The sequence below is a fragment of the Drosophila innubila genome, assembly GCF_004354385.1.
Source record: "Drosophila innubila isolate TH190305 chromosome 3L unlocalized genomic scaffold, UK_Dinn_1.0 0_D_3L, whole genome shotgun sequence".
Lineage (NCBI taxonomy): Eukaryota > Metazoa > Arthropoda > Insecta > Diptera > Drosophilidae > Drosophila > Drosophila innubila.
In genome coordinates, this window is record NW_022995376.1 from 14,247,832 (window position 1) to 14,271,104 (window position 23,273).

At 36.8% G+C, this 23,273-nt stretch overlaps 1 protein-coding gene across 1 annotated transcript; it reads right to left on the reverse strand.

The window, feature by feature from the left end:
* Nucleotides 1–1,178: 1,178 nt before the first annotated feature.
* On the reverse strand, nt 1,179–18,767 carry LOC117788077 (brain-specific homeobox protein). The gene is made up of 4 exons (XM_034626743.1): nt 17,789–18,767; nt 15,472–15,657; nt 8,060–8,256; nt 1,179–1,513 (listed from the first exon to the last, which is right to left on the reverse strand). The coding sequence occupies exons 1-4, from the start codon at nt 18,765–18,767 to the stop codon at nt 1,277–1,279; spliced, it is 1,599 nt and encodes a 532-aa protein (XP_034482634.1). The 3' UTR covers nt 1,179–1,276.
* Between the last annotated feature and the right edge of the window lie 4,506 nt (nt 18,768–23,273).

Genomic DNA, 23,273 nt, shown 5'->3' on the forward strand with positions numbered 1-23,273 from the left:
CATTCGTATTCGTCAAGTGCTCAAATCCAGAGGGCATTAATAATTCGGTATTGCTTATTGTTCCATCAACCTGTTTCAATTTCATTCAACTCACTTGATTGACAGTTGATTGATTAACTTCTTGGACTTTAGTTGGATTCTTTTCACACATTTCCCATTCATTGTTGTTCCGTTTTTGTCTGGCCGAAAACTCTTTGGCTTAATCCTTTTGACTGCAACTCGGGTATACTATATTTGACGGATTGTCATCTGACTGACTCAGTGACTCTTTGACTTCTATAAGCTGATTTCCGGTCTGTCTAATTGTTATGAGTCCTAAGACCTGCATCTATTGTCATTCCTCTTCTTGTGGGTGTTACTGAGCTGATTTATTTTTTGAGCTGAGCAATGTGTATTATTTGTTTGTTGTAGGTGAGTTTCACTGTACATCATGTTATTGGCTAGGTGTGAATATGACAGGTGCTTAACCATCAATCCAGTTATCAAAACCCTTTTAAAATTGAAGCTATGATTAGAAACAACAAGAAGATTAGGTCTTTCGTAATTTGTATCATTTTATTCTTTATCAATTTGAAATAATTAAAATTACAATTTAATTTAAGTACATTTTACATAATTTACTGCAGTATGCCATCATCATTATTGTAATAATATTCGTTATTATAATAATTATATTATTTTATCGCTTGCATATTTTAATTATATTTAAATTAGAAATAAAACTAAAGTCTGTTCTAATGCACGAAATGACATTAATTTTAGGGATGCATTAATTTTTCGTATTATTTTTTATTTGCTGTTATTTCTTCGTTTTTTCGCTGACGTTATTTTATTTATAAACTATCAAACTAAACATACAATATGTAATAAATTCAGTAAATTGTGTGCCTTAAGACGACTTAGCATTTAGAGCCGGGTTATTAAATACAAAAAATATCTAAATTCTATATATCTATGCGCGATTTCAAAATTAACATAAATATTTACACACATATTAAACAAGGGTGGAGGGGCGGTTTGAGGGGGTAAGGGGGAATGTGGATAGAAATTAAGGCTTAAAATTGACGTCTTCAGAAGACTGTAAAGTGGCAAAACCTTTTTTCGTTAGCTAATAAAAAACTGAAATGCCCTTAAAAATGTTGAGAACCTTTCGCTGTGTTATTGTTGTTGTAGTTTATTAGCTGACGCTTAATATTGTTGTTCTTTTGTTTTGTTTCGTTTCGTTTTGTTGTATGTATTTGTGTATGCATATCCTTAGCCATTTTGTAAATTCGTTTTAATGACGATAATTATCCTGCTGCTGCTGTTGTTGTTGTTGGGAGCTGGTGCTGCTGCGACTCCTTTTACTTTGGACTGGGGATTCACCCATGTCCAGGCTCTCATTGTCGCTGTCCATGGTCTCACTGCAGTCGCCGTCGTTGTCGCCACCCATGTCGTCCTGTTTCCGCTTAGCCGTTGCCATTTCCGCCGCATGACGTTTGCGCCATTTGGTGCGACGATTTTGAAACCAAACCTGTAAAAGTCCAATTTTGAAATGAAGAAAACTTTAGAATTATGTACTGTGTGTGTGTGGCAATTAAAGTTTTAAGCAAGCGAACCCGAAACTTTCATGTGTAATTAGGCAGTCCGGCTGAGAGAGACCATGAGGCACACATTGTCAAAGTCATTAAGTCGAAGCCCGTCACCCATTTACCATTTACCATTTACAATTCACCATCTCCCGTCTCACAGCCCATAAGTCGCATCATCAACGCCGGTTAACCCTCAATTAAGACAATATTAAGCCCTGGACAGCGTTGTTTTTGTTGTTGTTGTTGTTGCCCAACAGCAGTTACAACAGCAAAAACTATGCAAAACCATGACTAACGTCTTTGGTTGCGCTTCATTTTCCATTTTGCAACCAAGCCTGACTGGCCTGTGGCAACATATGTTGCATGCCACCCTGCCAAGCCACGCATTGCCCATTGAAGAGCGATTCCTCTGTTGCATAGGCCTAGACACGTTTTCCAGCTTTCTTTCTTCCTCCCATTTTTTTTTTCACCCGAGTGCTGTTGCAAAAATTCAAGCATAATTTCAACATTTGCCTGATGATGAAGCGCTTTTGTTTTGGCCAGACAGGAGCTCATCATGGCAAACATGTTGTATGTTAGTTCAAGTCATTAACAGCGCTTTCAAATGGCCATTTCAACTTAAATTGGCCTATTTAAAAGGGGAGCATATTAGAATTGCTTTTATAATATTGCTAGCTCATTGAAAAGCTGAGTTACTTGAGTTTGTTCGAATTATTGGAGTGTGTATCGCACAAAAAACAGGGTATAAAAGCTCTTTTAAAATATATTAAAACATCGATTAAGTTTGAGTTTGAAACAGTCCAAGAATACTTGGTTTAAGACTTTCGGTTCCGCTTTATTTTAAAAAATTTTAGTATATATATAAAAACAATATTCCGATTATAAGAGTTAAGAAACTGTTTTCAAATTAGTCTTGTTTAATTATAATTCGAGTTATTCAAGTTTATTCACCTATTAATCCCACGATCCTTGGCTCCAGACTATTCCCTTACAGAAAACACTGCTTTGGAGCCAATTGGTTCCACAATAATTTATGAAATTTTAATATCTTTCGACGGACCATGCAAAAATCAGCGCCAGTAACGACCCAAAGGTGCAATTAAACCAGATACAACATAATTTACAACTTCATTTGCACATTTGTGTAATTATTATTTGCAACATTATGCGAAATAAAAACACAATTAATATTTTCTCGTGTGTTACATGCCGCAGCATGCCGTGGAAAAAGAAACAGAGATTAAAGTCGAGTCGAGTCGAGTGTGAGACTGGGTCGTCTTTTTCTGGCCCAACAACAGCACAACAGACAGGCCAACAACAACATTAGTTGGCATCATTAAGGCTGCTTTTCATGGTCATTATTTTTTGGTAACAGCTGTGTCCATGTTGTTTCGGGATTTGGTAGACCAAAAGAGGAACTTGTGCCAGTCTGCTCTCGGGGAATGGGAATGTTATGCAAGGAATCGTTGCCATTGCCATTGCCGTTGTCGTTGTCGTTTTCGACATCATAACGATGGTGTATGCGTCATCTAGCACCCACTAAAGCATAGTTTCTAAGTGGAAGGCAACAGACTGTTGAATTTGAAGCCTTGTCACTGTGCTTTCGACTAAACTTAAATGCCTACAACTTTAAGAAGCGCTCTATAAATTTTCTTATTCTGTGCATTTTTGTTAAAAATTATGATATCGAAGTTTATGAGTATGAAAAAATATTTATTGAAGGAAGAAACCTAAATAAATCTTTTATATACAAATATGTTAAAAAAAAATATTAGTAATTTGAATAAAATTATCAGAAAAGTTGATATTCTTAATTATAGAACTTTAATATTTATTATTTTATTTAAAGCCATTTAAGAGCAGTGAAGTAAGGCAACTTAAAATTTAAAATAAAATTGTGAAGAATTGATTTAGATTATTATTCTTAAATATTACTTCAGATTCTAGTTATTTAAGTGTAAATTAAAAATAAGAGTTATATTTAATTTTTGTATTAAAAATTAACAAACTATTTGAATATTGAAAAATATTTTCGTTATTCGATTGATCTGCTTCCGACAAATGTTTCAGAAATATGCGCAAGATATTTATGGCCACCCAACGAGATCAATATCGGTTTTAAGCTAGAATTCAAGGAGGTAAAGCAAAAGCAGAAGCAAAAGAAAATGGTCAAAGGGAGTCGAATATTTATGACAGGCAACATGTCAAAGTCAATCAAATATTGTGGCAATCAATTTGACGTGGACGTTACGCTTCGATTCGGAGTAAAATGGGGCATTCAATTGGTTTGGGTATACGGATTTATTTATTGCGAACAGGACGCAACGCAAGGTTATAAAACATATGCCAATGTTTTGGTCATATGCTGTTTGTTGTTTTTTGCCACCGCTGCGGGACGTCCGTCAGGTGTCCGTGGGTCAGATAAGGATGAAAAGCGGTATGTAAATTTCGTAGAAACGGATGTCAAAATCAAACCTTTTTTTTGTATTTTATTTTGCTGCCTCACTCCCTCGTTTCGCGTCTCAGCGATGTGGCAAATATATGACTCTGACCAAATTGGAAATTTATTTATTTACGCGTCCTGTTTGGTTGGGCACGGATCGGATCGGATCGGATCGTATCGGATCGTTGGCTGTTGGGTACTTAAAAGTCATGAAAATTTACAACATGGCTGCACACCTTTAGAACACGCTGCCCGCCTCTGATCGACTGACAAGTTGCAGTTACGATTGGTATTCTGTTTTTTTTTTCCTATTGGTTAACAAACAATTTTTTGTTTGTTGTAGTTCTGGCTTTTAAGAGCGGCTCGTAAATTTTAATTTGAACGACAGGCTCACCTTCTCTATCTACTACTTATATATGGCCGTATTCGTATTTATGTGATTTTGTGATTTATTTGCCTTTTGTTGCCCATCAACGTGAGGGCAAAGCACATAAAATGTGTTTTTATTTGACTAATTGTGAGTTGAATAGTGTGGAGCAATGGCGCATTGGATGATAGCGCTTCTAATGGAACACTACTCCATCTCTCTTTCTCTCTGTCTCTCTTTGTTTCATTCGTAATTCTCAATAGAATTTCTCTTCATTCATTAACACACAATCAAATCCATTAGCTGACAACAATGAAACCAGCTGGTATTTTTTTTTTTTTTTTTTGTGTGGTACTCTTTCGAATATTTTTCTATCACGGTTCCTAAAAATCAATTAGACAATATTTCACAAATCTGTCATAAGTTTTATGAGCTGCCTGTCCCATTGTCAACTTGTCGGCTTGTCACTTATGTAGTTCCCTCATATAGCACCATTGTCATTGTCATTTTTGACAGTCGCAGTATGAATTGATTTGGTCTATAAGCTTTCATTATACATGTGCTAATTATGCGGCGAGTTTTGATTTTCATAAAATAGCATTCTAAAAAGATTTTAAAAGCCATTTTAAATAATATAATAATAAAACTAAGCAATCATTGTTTCTATTTAGCCATGTGATCTGCGTCTAGGTTATCATAGTTCTATATGAAACATTTTATTGTGTTGGCTTTGTATTGAAATTTTCGACTTTAAATATGTTTTGTTGTGGAATCTAATCTCATTTTTCATGAAAATATTTTAAATTGTTCGTGTGATTTTTTAACTACAGTTATTAGATTAACAACGCAAATTCTAAAATGGAACTAATTCATTTCTTAGCTGAGATTCTTGGGACTGTTTTGCATAGTTGTAGTGTTCTAACTGCAAGATTTGTGCCCTTCTTCCAAAGTTAAACCAAAGCTAAGTTACTTGAGATTTATACATGGTTAGACTGCTTAAAACGTAGAATCTAATCAAATGTTATTCGTTTGATATTAGTAAATAGAGTCAAACAATTGAAGATTTGAATAAAATACATGAAATTACCAAAGCAAAAACATGATTCGAAACCATCCAGAAAAAGGGAACCAATCCAATACCATTTCTTTATCACATGTCGTGTTTACATGCATGTACTCAACAATCAGTCGAAATGTTCATGTATACGAGTATTTATGCAAAAACAGAATCACGAAAAAGCAATAACAACAATCATGCAATAATATTATGGTTCACATAGACGCACAGCTAGATTGTCATTAATAATGGACGCAGACGCTATAATTCACATACAGAGAGAGAGAGAAAGAGAAAAAGAGTGAGAAAGTGAGATGGTGGGAGTGTAAGAACGTACAAAATGGCGACCATTTGCATTAAATGATTGCTAAAACGAAACGTGGCTCGCACTCGGACTTGGACTGTGACGGAGTCAGTTCTGTGTCCTGTGTCCAAAAACGGTTTTAATTATGATAACAGCGCAATTATTCTTGTCAAGATCATTTGGCATGCGCCCAGTTGCAGACACGCCCACACAAACACACACCAACACACACGCTCATGTACACTCTCACATACTTTTGATTTGCATTTTGTGTGTCTCTGTCATATTTTTGGGACCCCTTGTTCAGTGTATGTGTGATTGTGTGGGTGTGTGTGTGTGTGAGAGTGTGTGTGTGTCTAGTGTGTCCAGTGGTTGTGTTTTTGTTTGTCAATTTGCATACTATCATCGTCATGGCTGTTTTTCATCTCGGTCTTTAGGAGAGCAACCACACACCCACACACACACACACACTCACACTCGCACACTAATTGAATATGTATGAAGCTGATGTCGTCGTTGTTGTGTCCTTGCACAGAATTTAATTTACACTCACCCAAAAGTCATGCAGTCATTTGGCATGTCTATCAGACAGAGGCCACCCAATCCTCCCAATCCTGCCCAGCACTCATCCATCTCTCTGTCCATTTGTTCTCGTCGTCATCAGTGCCTTCTCCTTCTTCCGCTCTCTCTTTCTCTCTCTCTCACTCTCTCTGTATCTATTTAGCCCATGCACAAATGACGCATATTTAGCTGCAGCTCAAGCCATCAATCCCAAACCTCTTTCTCTCTCTCTCTCTCTCTGGAACATATTCCCGCTTCAAATGCCTCACAATGCCAACGGCCTCATTCATTGGTAATTAATCATTTGGCTCATCATAAACGTGATTTTTTTTTCACTCGACTATCTCCAAAACTGAGAACCCTGATTTGTGCACAGTTGTTTGAGGTTGAGAACAGCTCTGCAGCATTTACCGGGGTGCAATATGAAGGGCTTAAGTGAGAGGGTAGCAATTATTGGGGTGTACAAATTGCCTGACAAATGCCACTGCAAATGGGACAATCTAAGAATGAAATTGTAACTTTAACCAGATTTTACAGATTGGAACACGGCTATCAAATTACTCTTAGTTTTAATAAATAATTTTCAATGAATAAATTGTGCAAGCATTAATATTTATTGAAATTTTAAAAATTTTCTATAAAATTTCGTATCTCACGCTTCAAATGAATTTATTGAAGAACTTTTTGTAAATACTCCGCAAAAAATATCGCTAATGTCCTACGGAAATACCATTAAAATAATACTTTACTCAAAAAAAAAAAAAATAAAAGAATTATTCCATTAGTCCTTAGCTGCATTAGTCAACATTTTTAGTTTTTTTATTAAATTTATCATATCATATCTGCGTTTGAAACACATGCAAAAATTTCGATTAACATAATTATTATCTAATATTTTATAGAACTTCTATAATATTTTAAGACTTGAAAAAAGATTTTAAATAATTTTATAACTATCTATAGCTATCTCTCTTATTGCCCAACTCGTGCTCTTTCCACCTGTAAAATTGCCAATTAACTCAGCTGAGTATCTCAAGGATCGCTAAGCTATCATATGTTTTGACTGATTTCTAACTAAATGGAACCCATTGCAAAACCAATTAACTGCCCTGGCTTAGGACTAATTTAAATGACAAGCCCAAAATGAGAAAGAGATCCGAAAACCGCGTCGCACACGCGACTTACGGGCAATGGGAATGACACGTGCGTTTCTGGTGGGGATTACAGGAACGATGATGGCGACGCCGCTCGACAAATTTGACGACACAAAGGATTTATTTGTTGATAACATTTTACGACAAGGGAAGGGGGCCAATGGGAAAAAAACAACCTTCGCCGAAAACTTTAAAATGACGCGCACGGGAATGTTTTTTAGGTCTGTAACGGGAACGGAGACACGGGCAGTGTCGAGGGCGGGGCGGGGCGGGGTCTACAGGGACAGACATGTGCACTAAGCCTTTAGGGCATAACCCACAGGGACTCAGGAAGGCAATGAAACTGGTATAACCAGTGGCAGACCATTGGCGCCATTTTGTTTTTCGGTTTCGACAAAAATAAAGCAAAAATCCTCGAGCTTTGCGTTTCAATAAAAATGCAAATTGCCACAAAAGTCAATGGCTCGAGGGAGCAGCAGCAAAGTGGGGGGCAAAGGGATCATATCTTTTACCTTTTTTTTTAAGGTTTATTTGGTTAGATACCCGCCGCCATTTTATGAGTTTTTAATTTGCATACTCGCATGTTTCATCCGATTGCTTACCTTAACCTGCGACTCGGACATTCCTAAGGCATACGCGAGCTTGGCACGCTCTGGTCCAGCCAGATATTTGGTTTGCTCGAATGTCTTCTCCAGGGCGAATATCTGCTGACCACTAAATGTTGGGCGGGTGTGTTTCTTTTTACCATCCTTATCGCTCGATGGATGATGTTGATGCGACTGTGACAGATTGGCGGACACTGTAATGAAAAATAATTTCATGAAATTTAATTTAATTTTTTCCCAATATTCAAATATAATAATTTTAATTATTTTGTTAATTTCAATTGGTTAATTTATTAAAGAATAACACATTTGTTAAGGAATCCATAGTAAAGATGATAACTACATAAAAAATATGAATTTAAAACTAAATATCAAAATAACTTGCTTATTACAAAATATAAAATTAAAATCAAGCTGAATCTTAAACTCACTTTAAAATTTACTATTTATTTCATGAAGAAAACATCTCAGCGCCTTTATAATCAAGACAAGCTGCGATAATGTACTTTACGAGTACTGAACATAACCAATCCAATAAACCCCTTTGCTATAAACATTTTGCTCATAAAACTTTTCAAATTTGTTAAATTTATGTTTAAGAGCCGTGTTTACAAGCTCCGAAAGTTGTACAGCATTTTCAGAAAATTTAATTTCGAAACAATAAGCAATGTCATAAAATTTAGCGAGAAAATAATGTGCCACACTCCACTCACGTAAAAAGAAGAGAAAGGGGGGAGTAAAAAGTCCATGTTGTTGTTGTTGCTGTTGTTGCGGCAAAGTTTTTTGACATTTATTAATTGTTTATGGGGCGCGTTTGGCGACAGCTGCGATTTTGAGAGGCGCTCGAGATGAGAAAGTCGCAGTGCGGTTGTTTAGCCTTATAAATGGGTAGGGTATCTAACTGGGGACTGTTTAACATGTGAAAATCATATTTCAATTGGTTTTCCAAATTTGATTTGCCTCCCCAAAGCAAATGCAAATTTTGTAATATATTTTGGGCAATTCATTGTGGCCCAACTATTGTTATGGTCGTTCTGCTGTTCTGGCCACGCATAATAATTAGACACTAATTACCGCTGAGGTAGCAGAAATATTAGGAAAAAAGAGAAGCCAAAAAAATGTCCAACGTCCACGTTGCAACAATTAACAAACCCAAATTGACCACAGAATTTATGAGAGCCACTAAACTTTTGCATGGGCCTTGGGCTTTCATTAAAATCAATTAGCAAAAACGACAAACGAGAAGGAAACGAGAACTGCGACGACAGGAGGCCAATAAAAGCAGAGCAACACGCCCCCGGCGCTAGAGGGCGCTACGTGCACCACCAACCCAACCAGAAGGCTCGTAAAAGCAGTCAAGTGGACATGGTTGGGTGGTGGCCATAAAATTAAACGGTAGCTGGAGTGGGAGTGGAAGTGGAAGTGGGTGACTCGGAGGTCCTCCTCATCAGGGTTGCCTGTAGCCCTTGTGACAGTCTCTATATATATGTGTGTGTGTGTGCTTTCAATTAATGTCACCCCATTATTAAATGATCCCTAATTATGTGAAATGATTTAACTAAATATGCACACGACGCGCCTGGCGCTATGTAAAAAGGTAAAGCCGCAAGTGTCCTGGGGACTGGGCTGAAGTAGGAGTTGGGGAGGGTTGAAAATGGTAACAGGTTTTGCCGGCAGAAAGAGTCGGTCTTCTATGTGGGTTTATTCTCATGCCCTTAGAATTTATTTCAACATTTGCCTGCTGAATGTGAGATACCTTTACTTGCTTTTTACTCCGGCAACTTGTGTCCCTTTATGATACTTTGGTGCAGTCTCCACAAAATTATTAATTTAAATGATTACAGTTAAAGTTAGAGTGGAATGAGTATGTGAAGATAAAGGGATAAAAGCAGCACATACATTGAGAAAGTTTAGTTTTACTTAGATAATAAGGAAATTTGGGTTGAATTAAATATTTATCCTAAAACAAAACTCTAATAAATTTTTATGCGTAATGTGTATCTTCACCTAAAAGTATTGTCACGTTGATATTAAGAATATATCATATGATAATAAAATTTGTTCATATTGCACTGAAAATTGAATTTTTATTATTTGATAATATATTTTTTTGAAGGAATCCACTTGTTGACTGCTTTAAAGTATATTAAGAACTCACAATTATCTTACTCTAACCATTCCATTAATTGATTTCCATATGCATCCCAGCTGCAACTGAACAATTTGATTGCAATGTTCATAAACATAAAACATAAAGACAAATAAAAATGCGTCAAAATAAATATGTGCAATAAAATTTATGTTTTGTTTTGTCCTTCCTTGCTTTTCGCAGACAATTCACAAGCTTAACATAAGTATACAAAAAATGTGAAGGGAATAATACTTGTCAATAAAGCGGCCATGGAGAATATTTGCAGGCAGTATTTGAGGGGGAGTACGACAAGGCCATGCCTGGACCATAACAAGCTTAATCCCTAGCAAGAAAAATTGTAGCAGTGATAATTTTTTTTATATTTTTTGTCGCGAGTTCTCTCTCTCTCAGTTTCTCTTTCTATGTGGCATCTACTGGGCTGCAGCTGCGTCCCAAGGACCCTCATAAATAACCGACAAATATGAAGCGTTTATTTGCTCATGTCACGGCCCTCACGCATTGCTACAAAATGAAATGAATTGGCAGGCACAGGCTCACTTTCTGGAGCGACCCTCGGCAGTTCTCCCCTCCTCTTCCTCTCTCCACTCGCCACTCTCCTCTCTTGTCTCTCCTTGGCCCTGCAGCAGTTGTCTATAATCGCATAAGTCACCCTGTTGGCATCGCTGCATTTGCACTTTTCTCCTTTTTATTTTCGCTTTTGTTCTCTTTCAATTTCTCTTTTATTATATTTTTTATTTTTTTATGGCGTTAATATTTTGGGTTTCGTTTTTTCTCTTTACAGTATTGATATTAATAATGTGTGGCGAAGGGCGTGCCAGGTGGGCGTGCTGTTTTTTGGTTCAATGTTGCCTTATTGAAAATATTAAAAAGTCATTTGTTTTGGGAAGAACAAGAGAATGAATGACATTGATAGGGGGAGATAGAGAGAGGGAGCCGTGGATGGCAACTGTTGATAGACAGTCGGAAAATGTGGTGAAATTAACAAAGATAATCTGAGCATTACTTTTGGTAATCATCTAGTAAAGCTGTTAACATAATTAAATATTATTTATTTCCATTTTAATCTAACATGTCATATGGATTCAAATACATATTCAAATAATTCTGAATGACCTCGTGAATAATTAATAATAAATAACAAGCTAATATGTATAAATATGCAAGAGAATTTAATGAAAACTAATATTAATTTAATATCTTTTAAATTTTATTCACGTCTATTTTGGAATATAATTAAACAAGTACAGCATAAAAACGTACTATCAAAACCTAACTATTTTTAAAAATTTCGTTCAATAAAATTTGTCACCTAATACAATACTTAATAGATTTTGTATATATGAAAAGTTGATTTATTAGGAATTGTATTGTTTTACAGAATTTTGTTTTTCTTTTTGTACGTTATACATTTTGAGGTCTCGACAACAGTCGGCCATCTTGAAACCTACTGAAAGAGCCTTGTGACATTGTGAAGTTGACAACAATGGCTTCTTCCCCTTAATCATATGTCAAATGTCGAATCTTGAATTCGTTACCCATACTGTGGCTCACATGTATGTGCATACATATAACAATCTTGTAATATCTTTATGCCAATCTCAACAGCAGACGATAAGCAGCTTGTTTACCCTAATAAACTTAACGATACCTTGCAACCCTTGTCGACTGCTGCTCATCTGAAGCTTTTATAAACCTCTCCATAGGTAGCACCGCTCATTAAGTGTCGTGTGTTTTGGTATCCTACCCTCGGTGCTGGCTTCATTGCATTGTTTTATGGCCTGTTTTATGCCCGATTATATGCTCAAAGCACAAGTTCTTTTGGATAGCGATGAGGACGACGACACCGACACACAAAATGCCACTTGAATTTTAATTAAACGCAACAGCTACAAAAGGTTTTACATACAAAATTCCAGTCATGTCTATCTGTCTAGTTCTCTCTCTCTCTCTCTCTATCTCTCTCTCTGGCAATTGTAACTTTTTTATTTGGCTTGTTGGGCTGCTGTCTTCATTAAGCTTAATGAATTGTGTCAAATGTAGACTGCGGTTTTGGTTTGCCTCATTTGCCCGTTGGCTGTTTTCTTGTTATGGGCAGTTCTGACTATATAACTGGCTGTGTTTTTAGTTGCTCTTGCCTTTTAACGCATCTTTTTTAATGTCATATTTATTTTTTACTGAAGTTAATTATTTTACTCACAGCATGTGGCTTTGTACGAGATATAAAAAAAAGTATTGGACAAGGAGTGTGACAGATGTGTCCAAATCGGACAAAAGTATATATATTTCAATATAGTTTTAGTAACAGTATACGTTCTTACATCTTTCAGAGCTGTAATTATAATTTCCATAATTAATACGTGTAGTATCCTTAAATAATCACATTTAAAATTATGACAAGAATATTTGATAAATTCTGCATTAAAATATCAGTTAGATCTCTCAAATCTTAAGATTTTAGTCTCACAAATTACACTAAAGTAGCAATTTATTTAGCTAACACCTAAAGAGCACTTATTTTAAACAGCTTTATATGAAATAAAATCAATTGGAAACTCTGCTATAAATTTCCATTTCATAAAGATGTTGAAAAACAAGGAAAATATTTTACTTGCTTGTCAATGTTTTTGCTCATCGTTTCCACATAATTTTGCGAGCACAAAAACATTGTCATATATACCACACAATCTGCACATTTACATAAAACACAATGTGGGTTTGCGTGTGTGCGTATTATTATTTACACAAAAATGTATATTTATTTATTTATTATTTGTATATACATATTTATGGCTGAAAGATGCCGCCGATGTCGACGAATATACGAGGATGCGACAGCTGCTCGGCCAGACAAAAATCGAAAACAAAAAGCGGAAAAAAAAAACAAACCAAAAAAAAAAAAACTTTTGCCGGAAAAGTTAAAGCAACCGTTGAGAGCCTGTTGTGTTGTTGCTCTATATAAATGTTGGTTATATATAGTATGAAGTTGATTGGAGAGAGGAGGGAGGAGGAGGGGAACTGGCGTAAGATAAAGGCAAACGCAGACGCTGCGAGAATATGTTGCCACATTATTATCTAGACGATGGCAGAGCGAACCTACAAATAGCACAAGGGGGTTGCTTCACGGGGGATGCCAAAATGGGGCAGCTGAGTGAATATGTGTGTGTGTGTTTGTGTGTGTGTGTGTGTTTGTTTATATGCTTGTAGGCTGTCATGTTAACAAGCTTTATGTGAGTGTGTGTTTGTGTGTGTGTTGAAGCTGCGCACACAGGATATCGCACCAAAAATGGCGCTCGTTTGCTGCTTTATTGAAATTTTTATGCGCGCTGAAAAGTATGCTCTATATTTTTTCACTCGGCTTTTGTTTTGATTTTCATATTAATTTCGTTTTATTGTTTGTTTTTGTTGTTGTTGTTGCACTTTTTATTTGTTATTAATAATGCCATTGCATTTGATTAGCTGAATTTGATTGGCATTTATTTATTTATTATATTTTTGTTGTTGCATTATTTACCTTTTTGTGGCATATTAATTAAATGCGTGGCACATGCATTTGTATATTTGCTTTGTCACCTGCCACACTTTGTTTATTATGACCAATAATTGGGGCTTGATTTAAAAGCATTGCACATTTGTTTTTATCATTATTATTACTATTATTAATATTTGCATTGCAATTCATTAAAGTCAATCGGCAACTGAAATGAGATATGAGTTCATTGTGCTTTTTATGGGCTCGGGAATTAAAATTGTGTTTGCACAGACACTTTATGCACGAGGTTCACTGCACTTAATATAATATCGTTAATTAAGTTGCTATCAGCTGTGTTTATCGCATTGAGAGAGTCAGTTAGTTGTTGAAATTATTGGATAGGTTAGTTATCAACGCTAATCGCAATGTGTAAATAAAATATATCAGTAGCAATGTAGCTAGATTATATTAAAAATAATAATATGTTGTTCATATATCAATTTCTTTATATTATCTTAACTTCCTAGTCTGCTCCAGTTTTGGATAACACTTGAGACATGAACTCGTACACTGTTTGGCAAATCAATTGAATCAATATTTATTTAATCAGAGCAGCTACCAAACATTCCACGACACACTTCAGAAATCAAATCGAACACAAGACAAACAAAACACACATAACGACAACATTTCTCTTTCGACGATCTCTGTTGATCTCGTCACTAATTCAATAAGAAAATTATGTACGATTTTCGACTTGACAGTGGTAAAATGTGCACAGTCATCGGCGCAATTAAAGGCCAAACAGCAGCTGACTCCCTAGCTCCCTAGCTGCCCAGCAGTAGCCAAAGCACTAAATCAAATCAAATCAATTGCCAATGCGAACGATCATTAACCAGAGGCGGCGACAGCAGGGGCGACTCGAGCTGGAAGGGGAATGTTTAAATAAATAAACAATGTGAAAACGAGTTCGAGTTGGAGTTGGGCGATTACTTAATGAGCTTTGCTTCGGAGTGCCTTATAAATAGACGTAATAATGAAGTAACCAGATCCAGAAATTGTTGCCCCAAACGCCTCCAAAACGAAGTCGAAAGATGCTCGAAAGCGTGCGAGTAAATTAATTGTTCATATGCTTTTCACTCCACAAAAAAAAAATAAAGAGCAACTCTTTTATGTGGAGTCATTGTCAGCTCTGTGGATGGATGGATGCGTCGATCGACGATCGTCGATCTCGTTGATCGTTGATCGTGTTAAAGTGATTCTGTTTTTTCTCTTTTTTTTCTGCCAGCTCTTTTAATGAGTTGGACAATGTGCCAATGGGATCTTAATGCCAACTGGCAACTGCACTAAGCACATTGGACGCGTCATATTGGTAATCACTTGAGGAGCGATCCATGATCATTAGGGGCAACTGCCACATTCGCTGCGCTTTGTTAACGGTATCAACAGGAAGTCAGAGAGCGACATGTGCTGCGCTTCAATGAACTTATGATATCAGGTTTAAAACTCGTATTCGAAATGAAATTAAAGCCTCGAGGTGTGGCTTTCATTGTTGACAAATCATCAGGCCAGGGGCCAACAACAATTGTAACCAAATTACGTGCCACCGTGCAACATGAATGCACTGATTACTTTCCAGCCAGTGAATGAAGTGTGGAGTGTTGTGAAGTCTCTCAAAGTGCCATGAAGTGGCATGAATTGTGTGTGTGTGTGTGTGTGTAGGAGTGCCCTCTTATTTGCAAATTAGTGAGCATATTCATTAATCGCCTGTCGAATTCAATCACTTACTTGTATTCGATAGACGTTCGCGCCACGCTATCGGATTCGCCACGAGACCCTGTAGTCCCGGCCAGTACAGATGCGTACGATCCACGATGTGACCAGCGTGCGTCTTCAGTGGAGTCCCCTGACTCTGCGATAGATATTGGGCCATGCCCGCCGCAGCGGCGGCAATGGAGAAGCGTGGAATTCCTGCTGAAACGGAGAAAAATTCAATTTTAAGATGGGTTCAGATTAAAAATAATCCTAAGAATTCGAAACAAATAAAGGAAGTTCTTTATATGGCTAATCACTATCTTTGGTATTATCAAAAAAAAAAAAAATACAACTAGAAAACGGATTTAGTAGAGTAAACTCGACTGTAAAAGATCCTGTAATTGTTCGGTAGCAAAGACAATGATACAAATACCATCAAATATATACAAAGTGAAAAAATTATTATACACATATAAAAATTTTAATTTTAAATTTGAATAAAAATTATTTAAAGCAACTTTTTACTAATTCAGAAACATATGAAGTGGGATTCAAGAGAGAGCTCTTATAGTCACGACTTGTCTGTTGATGTTGATCAAGAATATATATACTTTATGAGGTCTGTCAATCCACCATCTGTTACACATATTTTGCTTCAACAAACTTAGTATACACTTTGTATTTTAAAGTACTGGGTCGGCTTGTTAGTTGTGTTCTACAAGACAAAGTCAAAGTCAAAGGATCTTTAGTCATTCCATGAAGCTGTTGACAACACCAATCTCTCATAACATTGTTTAATTAATCCGAATTCATGATCAACAAGCCAAATTTATAAAACTCATTCGTCAATTTTTTGTCTCAAGGCGCACTAGAAAAATCGGAATTGAAATAAATAATTTCATTATAAGCTTATAGACATCTGCCCACTCATCGAGAATAAAAGTTGAGCCATCAAACGATTTGAACGATTTAATTAAAAGCCATTAAATAATTTGTCATAAAAAGAATGAAAACATTTGGTTCCAAAAAATCGAAGAAAACAAAAACGAAACAAATCACATAAACGCCCTCGTTAAAAATAATTAAAAATGTTATGGTAAATTGTCAACGCCCCGTCGCTAAATATACCCTCCACCCCTTCCCCCCTCCACTCATTTACCATTACCTTTAGCATTTCATACAAATGTTGACCCACTCCCTCGATTGGTCTGTATAGTATGTTGGGCTCTGTCATGCCGCACAATTGGGGCTACATTTAACTGTCAAAATTTGAAATCATTTTAGTGAAAAGGCAAAGTCACATTTTCCTCTCCCTTCCTCCCCCTCACTTGCCTTCCGTTTTTCGTGTGTCATTTTGATTTAATTACAAACAATTTGACAACTAATTGCTGAACGTTTAAGTACGACGCGTAGATCGCATTACGTTTTGCGTCATTTTGCAATTTGATTTGATATTATATGATTTTGGAAATTGTGCCCAATAAAATGCTCTACTCTCCGCATATGTACGTGCATATAGGAAGATATGGCAAGAGGGAGCAGCAGAGAGGGAATTCTCCATTGTTGCCATTTTATTAAATAGTGGAATCATGTCAAACCGGATTCGTGCACAATACACGCTTGTTTGACTCTGCGCTGGAACCAGTTTTCCAAATCATTTAAAACAATTTTTGGGAGCATGCATAATGTCCATTCAATACATTAACATTGCATAATGATGGGCAAAATGTCGCATTTATTAGGTTTTAAATGTTTACCATGTGCTTTGCTTAATTAATTATAGCAGATTTTCCCTCTTAATTCGAATGGCTTTGAATATTTATTTTATCTTTAGGAATTCACTGATTTTAAAAATGAAGTGCAGGCAATTTTACTAAAAATTGCAACCAGAAAAAGTTGTCTTAATAGAGAATTATTTTCGAAATAAAATATGTAGAACTTAGTTGTTATTAATATTATTGACTTTAACATAATATTTATGTCCGGTACTTAAAAAAAAATTAAAAAACGTATAATCCTAATTTTTTTTTATATAAGTTTTGTTAACAAATTGAAAATAATTTCATTTATGCAATAGACATCTATAAATTACAAATTGCCTTTCAAATCAGTCATACTAAATATCATACAATGTCACGTTTCTTTACCACATTTTAACTAAATTTTGCTAATGAGAGTAATCAGGAATTTATTAAAATGGAGTTGAATGGAGTTATCCCAAATAATACAGTTTCTGCCTCTATTTTTGACTAACATATAATAACTCAAATTTTTTCTGGTCTATAACTAACGTAATTACTACTCTAAACACTTTTCTCTCAGTAGTTTATTATCTTCACTCTGCACTCACCTCCCGTTAAAGCACTTAGACCCGCCGATGTCACCGGCGGTGGTTTCGATAGTATCGTATCGATGCCATGTGGATTGGCGGCGCCTTGTGAGTTTGTTGTTGTCGAGCTGCTGGAGCTGGAGCCTGTCACCCGGTCACTGATCAGATGCGAGTTGGGACTGTGGCCATAGCCCAGGCCATTTCCGGAGGCACCTACTCCACTGCCGGCACCGCCAACTCCGGCGGCAACGCCTTGGGCAGTCTTCATTTCTGTGGTCATGGAATGCAGCGCCGCCAGCGGCGGACCCAGAAAACTCAATGGGATCTTGTGTTCCATGCTGTTGTTGTTGTTGTTATTGTGATGGTTGCCACTAAGGTTGTTGTTAATGTGGTTGTTGTTGTTGTTGTGCAGGCTGAGCGGATTGAGGCCGCTGTTTGGATGCTGATACTTGCGACTGGTCAAGTTCTCTGGACTATAATCGGGAGGTGGCGGACTGGACTCGCTGTTCTGGCAATGATCCTCGCCGCCGCTGCTCCGTTGGCTCAATGCAAAGGACTTGGCGCTGTCCACGCCGGGACTGGAATTGTGCTCGTAGCGTGGCGAGGGTGACGATTCCGAGTGAAGGCGCGACGAGGCAGGCGGTGGCGTTGTCGACGGCGAATCCTCGGCTGATGACTTCGCCTCCAGTCGGGCGCCAGCTGCAACGCCCTGTGCCGCCTTCAGCAGCATCAAGGGACTGTTGTTGTTGTTATTGTTGCTGTTGTTGTTGTTGTTGCTGCTGGCGTAGGCAGCCGCTGCTGCCGCCGCACTGTGATAGTCCGCCAACTGCTGTTGATAGTCCGCCGCGGCCATTGCATGAGCGTGAACATCGGCGAATCCGTTGGTCAATCCCGCAGCAGCTGCTGCGGCCAAATGATGACGCTGTGCCGCCGACGGTGGACTGCTCTGGGCGGCAGCGGCGAAACTGTGATGACGCATATAGGGATTGATGAGATCCATGTCCGTGGCTGGATCGTTGATGGGCGAGTGGACGTAGTCGAGGGCGGCACACTCCGCAGCGTTAACCGAACTGGGATTGGGTGCGTCTGTGGGCAGGTGGCGATGATAGAAGCTGGGCGGCAGGGCGAGATTGAAGGCCGAATTGGCCGACAGCTGGAATGTCTGGGCAAGCTGTTTGGCAGCGGATGTGCTGTTGCTGTTGGTGTTGATGTTGATGCTGTGGTGTGGTGTGGGGGATGGGTTGTTGCTGCTGCAGCTGCCACCCGGGGGCGTAGTGTGCAGAAATGGACTACCCAGCTTGGGATATATCTTCAAAACGCGCTGCACTCAGTAAATGTTAAATGATCAATTTACAAAACTTGATATCTCTTTTTTCTTTCAGCACAAACTCTTTGCTTTACTTTGATCAATTTGATTTCAATTCAGAGTTTCAATTAAAATTCAGACACTTCAACTTCACTTGAGAACTTTGAAGAACTCGAAATTTCAGCAATTGTATGCACTTGTCAACTTTGCGTGTTCATCTAACTATAGTACGAGGTATCTCAATTCTTCCGCGCGCGTGTCCGCTTCTTTAGGCCTAAGGCAAACGAATGATTTCCAAATTGACTCGAACGACTTCACTTCACATGGGAAACAACGTAACGCAACGCAACGCAACGCACAGCAATCTCAGTCTCAGTCAGAGTCTGAGCAACCCTGGTTGCTCTTTTTCACTCACTCGAGCGCAGCATCCCAACAATGGCTGAGAGAGAGCAAGCAAACGAGCAACTGTTTCATTCCCACTCAAGTAAATCAGTGTGCAGGCGAAATCTGTGCCTGCGTATGTCTGTGTGTGTGTGAATGTTCCACAATCAATGTAAACATGCAATGAAGCTGGAACGCATTGGCATTGGCACAAAACGAATGGGAATTTTATTATGTACATCATTAAAATCAACTATTTCGGATTGGATTGGAGCTGGAACTGGACTGAGAGTGTGTTATGCATGTGAGAGAGAGCTCTATATATGTGTGTGTGTGTAAGTGTGTGTGTTTATGTATGTGTGTCTGGTTGAGTGCATTTTCACGAATACTCGTCGGTGGGTGGCCTCTATTTGAGGCGCGGCTCGACTGTGAATGCTGTTTATTTGTTTAAAAAGCTATAAATATTAAGTGAAGCTGTAGCAGGCAGGGATTGAGTAACAGTTTCTTTTTGTTTTTTTATATTGTGGATTTATTCATTTCAATAATTAAATTTTGTTCATTGGCATAAATAAGAGTAATAAATGTAAATTGAATATTCAAGTTGTGTAAACAACAGGAGGCATTGGCAAATGTTTAATATTCAATTTGATAATAGTTGTTTTTTATAATAAAAAATATTATTACTGCACTCTCATATAATAATTGTATTTTTGTAAATAAAGTAGAGAATATTTGCAATATAAATGTATCACTAAGATTCAGAGTAAATTTATTTCAATTATTATTAAGTTACTTTATTTAAAATTCTGCTTCATCATACCTATAAATTGCTTCTTTAAAATTAATTACCCGCCTGTCCATCCTACAAAACCCAAATGCAAACAAATAAAATAAAAGCTTAATTAATACGCTAATTAACATTTCAATATTATTATGTGACTGCCAGCAAATTGCTACCGATTTACATATTTCTATATAAAAATGCATGTATGTATGTAAGTCTCTATATAGAAAAACACATACACACTCATATAGATATAGCAAAGAGACGCATACAAATACAAAAATGCGCTTCATTTAATAATAAACTACACAATTTTAATTTACTCAGACAAAAAGGGGGGCAATAACAAAGCAAAGAAATGTGGAACGTAATGGTAATGAAACAACGAAACAGAGGCCACACCTACCACAAGCAAGAGAGAAAGAGAGAGAGAGAGAGAGAACGTGATATCGTTAAAGAGATGCTGTCGCCATTGTTTGCTCTGTGTGTATGAGTGAGCAGACTGAGAGTAATTGGACTCAAACTCAATTTGTGGATTCACTCAAGTGTGGAACCCTTTTTCACCACAGCTGTTGCTGTTGCTGTTGATTTCGACACTGTTTAATAGACTTTATCATCTCTACGTAGGAATTTGTATGTAGCTAACCTCAACTTTATTTGCCCAGCATCTTTAACTTTGATCTGACTAACAATTCCATATAAATTTATGCATACAACAATGTCATAGAAGTTTATCGCACTTAACAGATCTGAAAAACAATGGAGAAAAACTGAACTTTTCTCTAAAATATGACGTTGGACCCATAAATACCCAAAACTAACAGCATTCATAAAAATATAAAAAAATCTAACAAGCTACTAAAAAGTTGAAAAAAGATAACGAAACACAACAGCATCGAGTCAGCCTATGAATAAACCCAAACATTGATTGATTTATTGTTTTATTACGCCAAAAAGTACAAAAAAGAAAAATACAAGAAAATCACAAGATTTGACAACTACGATAAGCAGGGAAGATTGTTTGGAATATCTGCTTTTCGATTATGGCATTGCGGGAGCATTTCATAAAAATTGGCCCAAACTCATTTCATGGCCCAGACACGAAAAGCGGGTAATTAATAAATAATTTGTGAGCCACAATTTTTTTCACATGTTGGCACTAAAATCAACGAAAAGGTAAATAGCCATGGCTAATGTGGATGCCGTGTCTGCATCTGTATCTGGTTGAGTTTTTGACTATGGCACACAGTTCATTAAACTGTTAGCGGACAGTGGGGCAAAGTAAGGGAAAAGAGCTCAGTGCTGGTATTTATGACTCTGTTTCTTAAGGTGGCAATTGTAAAACCCTGGAGCAAACAATGCACAGAAGTCTTTCCAAAAAGGTCTTACCGATTATAATCTGTTGAAAATCAATGAAAAGAGAGATGGCTGAGGACCAAATAATAATATGAAATTAGCCAAACTTGTTTTTATAATAATAAAAATTAAAGCAATAATTAAAAATGAGGAAAGTAAGTGTATTTACAATTTATTCAACTATTAAGTTGATTTTGTAGTAAAATTTAGAACAATACGCAAAATAAATAATAGTTTTTTATTATTTTCTTACAAAAAATTGACATTTTATATGACAAAATTTTAACTTAGATATATTAATGAATTTTTCATTTAGTTTAATAAACTTTAAGTCAAAATATCTTTCAGTTAGTGAACTGCGACCTTATCAAGACATAAAGAAGACTAAGTAACACTGTAGACTTATTTTCTTAGAGATAGAAAATGCTTTAAAGCTAACCACCAATATATCTTCAGACATTTATCTGTTTATATTAAAGCACAATGAAATAAGCAGCACCCACTTCAATCTGGCTATAATCAATTCAACCCTTACCCCCATTCGGATTTGAATGATATCAATGTTCAACCAATAATCCTTTTTGAAATTTGAATTTCCTGTTGCCGGATAGCAGATGTGACCATTGATGCGACCTTTCTTCCCTGCGTTGACCAATAGCTGACCAAACCGCTCAAATTGAGTTTCACACCTATTTGATATTGGTGTTTTCTTTGTTTTACTGCTTAGTGCTGTTATTATTATTATTATTATTATTATGTTGTATTATTATAATTCGATTTCAAAATAAAATTGGAACAGCCACAAGACCAATAACAATAGCAATAACAAAATAAGACACATGTGTGCAACACTCTGAACCTGACATTCGACAATATTTGAATGGTCAGCATAAAAAAAAACAAGACAGTAAAGAAAAGAAAAGCTGAAAAAAATCTCAACATTTGGCATGCAATTTGCATTTTTTTGTTAAGGTTATTACTCAAAGCTAAGTCGGTCCTGGGTTACCGGGATTTGATGTATGTCAAAGTTACGTGCGCGTTAAAATCTTGTCTAATTTAATATCTATAAATCCCGGCTATGACAGGGCTTTCTCTTGCCCTACCCCTTTACGAGTATTACGCAAAAAGGGTTGTTGGCCTAACCTTATCAACGTGGCAAATTGATTTCGGCTCGTTATGCGGTCATTGGGGTATATTTTGTTGGTTTAGCATGGTCAAAAGAAAGCAAATTGTGAAACCGAAATTGGCCAAACGTGCGTTACAAATTAATGTTTGTTCGGGATTTGTTTTCTCCCCACTTACTAAAAAATAAATACAATATAGAAAAATATTTCGTTTATTTTTTATTTCGTTTTCATGGTTTTCAAACAGGTCATAAAACCCTTTTATACTTCAACAGACCCAACAAACTGATTCCGAGTTATGTGGTGTAAATGCTTTGGGTTTGCTTGGACGGTGGCAGCGAGAGGACGAGAGGGTTATGTTATTGATAAGCAATCAATAAGGTATTAGTTGGGCTTGTCATTGTGTGACATCGATATGGATTATTGATATTGATACGGCTGACTGTTGAAGAGTGTACAGTTGTTATAGAAGAGCAGACAGTGGTAAAGGAAGAAAGAAAATTAATTTGAAGGATGCAAAAGTCAATTACTAATACGACTAATAAAATTTTGCAC

Coding starts and splice junctions, on each gene's coding strand:
- LOC117788077 (XM_034626743.1), bottom strand. CDS start 18,767: ATGGATCTCATCAATCCCTATATGCGTCATCACAGTTTCGCCGCTGCC. Junction 8,257..15,471: donor CGAACGTCTATCGAATACAA/GTAAGTGATTGA, acceptor TTTTCATTACAG/TGTCCGCCAATCTGTCACAG. Junction 1,514..8,059: donor TGTCCGAGTCGCAGGTTAAG/GTAAGCAATCGG, acceptor GGACTTTTACAG/GTTTGGTTTCAAAATCGTCG.